We start from the raw sequence: 3,172 nt of genomic DNA on the forward strand, positions 1-3,172 counted from the left end.
GAGCGACCCCCGGTTCTCCTGAGGGACCCCCGGTTCTCCGGCGCGCTCTCCCTCCACCCTCTCTCTCCCCCTCTGCCCTCGCCGCCGCTACCGCTTCGGCTTTCCGTGATGGCAACGGAGCCACAGTCCCCGCTTCGGCTCGAGGCGCCAGGCACCCCAGATGTGCGGACCCCACCGGCGAGCGAGGCGGACTCCGAGAGCACCCCGAAACCAGCGGGCGGCACGCTCCGCTTCCTCAACGGCTGCGTGCCCCTCTCGCATCAGGTGGCCGGGCACATGTACGGGAAGGACAAAATGGGTATCTTGCAACATCCAGATGGCACAGTTTTGAAAAGCTACAGCCACCTCCAAGGGGCCCAAGAGAGTTACAATTCTATAATATGGTTTATGCTGCTGATTGTACCGATGGTGTTCTTTTAGAGCTACGAAAATATTTGCCAAAATATTACGGCATCTGGTCACCTCCCACTGCACCAAATGATTTATACCTAAAACTGGAAGATGTGACCCATAAATTTAATAAGCCCTGTATAATGGATGTAAAGATAGGGCGAAAAAGCTATGATCCTTTTGCCTCATCTGAGAAGATTTAGCAACAGGTCAGCAAGTACCCGTTAATGGAAGAGATTGGGTTCTTGGTGCTTGGCATGAGGGTTTATCATGTTCATTCTGATAGCTATGAGACACAAAACCAGCACTATGGAAGAAGCTTAACAAAAGAAACTCTAAAGGAAGGAGTTTCCAGGTTTTTTCATAATGGATTCTGCTTAAGAAAAGATACTGTTGCTGCCAGTATTCAGAAGATTGACAGAATTCTGCAGTGGTTTGAAAGCCAGAAGCAGCTTAACTTTTATGCAAGTTCATTACTGTTTGTTTATGAAGGTTCATCTCATCCAACTACTACAAAATCAAATGACAGAACTTTGGCAGAAAAGTTTTTGTCCAAAGGACTACTCTCGGACACAGACGTACTGGAGTATAATAATAACTTTTGAGTGTTAAGTTCCACAACAAATGGAAAAATAGAGGTTTCAGTAGGCAAAAGCTTGTCCAAGATGGATGCTCGTCACAGAAAAATGTATTCAAGAAAGCATCACAGTCAGACTTCATTGAAAGTTGAAAATATAGAGCAAGACAATGGGTGGAAAAGCTTGTCACAGGAACATTTAAATGGAAATGTACTTTCCCAACTGGAAAAAGTTTTCTACCATCTTCCCACTGGTTGCCAAGAGATTGCGGAAGTAGAAGTGCGAATGATAGATTTTGCTCATGTTTTCCCTAGCAACACAATGGATGAGGGATATGTTTATGGACTGAAGAATTTAATTACTGTACTTCAGAGTATTTTGGACAATTGAATCCTTTGCTGCAGTCTTTTTAAGGGGTGGGGCAATCATTGTGAAGACAGCAGTCAGTATCTCTGCACTTGTAATGCTATGTAAACAATTTGTATTGTGAGTCGGCATTTTATTTGTCTTTACACTTTTGGTAGAAGGGTTAACTTTTTTATAATCTTACTCAGGAAAACTAATTATTTGTTCATTAGAAAACTATGAAGAATAAAGAAACTTTGGAATGTTAAGCAGGGAATGTGGTGGTACATGATTTAAACATCTATTTGGCTCAAGCAAAATGCAAAACATTCAGTCATTAAGAGTTTAGTTTTCTGTAGCCAATTTATCATGAAATCTCTGTCCACCCAACTGTGACAATGAGCCATATCTAAACTCTTTACATTATGAGAATACTTTCAAAAATCTAGAAAGCACAGGTTGATGTCCTTAGTTACTTTTTGAAGTTATTAAAATTGGAGAAAATTCTACTTCAGAAATAAGTACTGTTTAGGTTTTATATTAAAATTTAGACCAGCATATCTAAAGGTGCTTCTTAGTGAAATGATTTTGAATTACTTTATTCCAAAAGCAGATTTTCCCTTTAATTTTTATTACTCATATTTCAACATGTTTATACTTCATGAAAAAGGTAATTGAAACAGACAACAACAAAAATCTTGAAATTAAGGGCACTAATAATTATTCTTGCCAGGGCAAGAAGAGACAAGTTACTTGGAAGAAACATGTTTTTCTTTTAAAATCTTTCATTTATGGGCAAATTGGAATATATATTTACTATATTGTGAAAAGTGTTATAAACTCTATGCCTTCTCCTCTAACTGCAGCTTCAAAAAGGTGGGTGATTAAACTTAGTCTTATTTCTCCTTAAAATAACTTGAATTTTTAAAAATTTTATATATTTTTATGTGTCCATTTAGGTAAACAGTAGAGTAAATCTATGTTGCTAAAAATGATGTTTCTCAAAATTATAATATGCAGTGAAGGACAACATCCAATATTGTGTTATTAAACATACTGTGTAAATTAGTACATCATAGAGAGTGGTGCATATCTAAACCCATGCTTCTGTTTCATTGTTACTCAAAGTAGTTTTATGTTATGTTCAAGAGAGAAATTACGATTTAATTTTATAGATGGGGGATAATGCTATTTTTCCTGGATAAATTAGAGTCTGTATTATCTGTTTCATATTTACGTTTTTAAAAATAACCAGTTATTATTGAAAACTTTAAAGTTAATTTGCAAATATGTTAGATGTTTATGCTCCCATTGCTTGCATTTTGATTCACTAATAACACATCTAAGTAGTTAATAGTTTTGCCACATTCTTTGGAAAATGTTTTAGAGCTGAGAATTGTTAGTGTGTCCCAACACCCCACCCCACCCCCAATTTCTCCTAAGAATTATAAATTAAATTTTTAAATCCAATAATTATTTTTTAGTATGGAGGAAAGTATCACAATTTTATGTTTATGTCACCTTCCCAAGCTCCTCTGAGGGCACTCTGCAAAATATCTGAGCACAAACAAATGCTCTGTGAATTCTAAGTTTAATAAATCTATTAAACACGAATAACTTTGAAATTCATATGCATTTTGTTATAGCAAAATTTGATTGTTTTTAATTTTTTTATTTGTAAGTTTTATATAGGCACTTCATATTTTTCTCTGCTACCTAAATGGGTATTAACCTTTGGTTTTTTGGGTGTTTTTTTGTTTTGTTTTGGGGTTTTTTTTGTTTTTTTGTTGTTGTTTTTTTTAATATATTTTATTGATTTTTTACAGAGAGGAAGGGAGAGAGATAGAGAGTTAGAAACA

At 36.2% G+C, this 3,172-nt stretch overlaps 2 protein-coding genes across 2 annotated transcripts in view; one reads left to right on the forward strand and one right to left on the reverse strand.

The window, feature by feature from the left end:
- MYO9A (myosin IXA) overlaps window positions 1-3,172 on the reverse strand; it is a 349,884-nt gene that overhangs the window by 225,538 nt on the left and 121,174 nt on the right. The gene's annotated exons all lie outside the window — the stretch shown is intronic.
- Window positions 24-1,582, forward strand: LOC102753565 (inositol polyphosphate multikinase-like). The gene is given in 2 exon segments (XM_015560074.1): window positions 24-331; window positions 334-1,582. Coding segments are annotated over 2 exon segments (1,248 nt in total). The 5' UTR covers window positions 24-108; the 3' UTR covers window positions 1,359-1,582.

Source organism: Myotis davidii, unplaced genomic scaffold, assembly GCF_000327345.1.
Source record: "Myotis davidii unplaced genomic scaffold, ASM32734v1 scaffold734, whole genome shotgun sequence".
Taxonomy (NCBI): Eukaryota; Metazoa; Chordata; class Mammalia; order Chiroptera; family Vespertilionidae; genus Myotis; species Myotis davidii.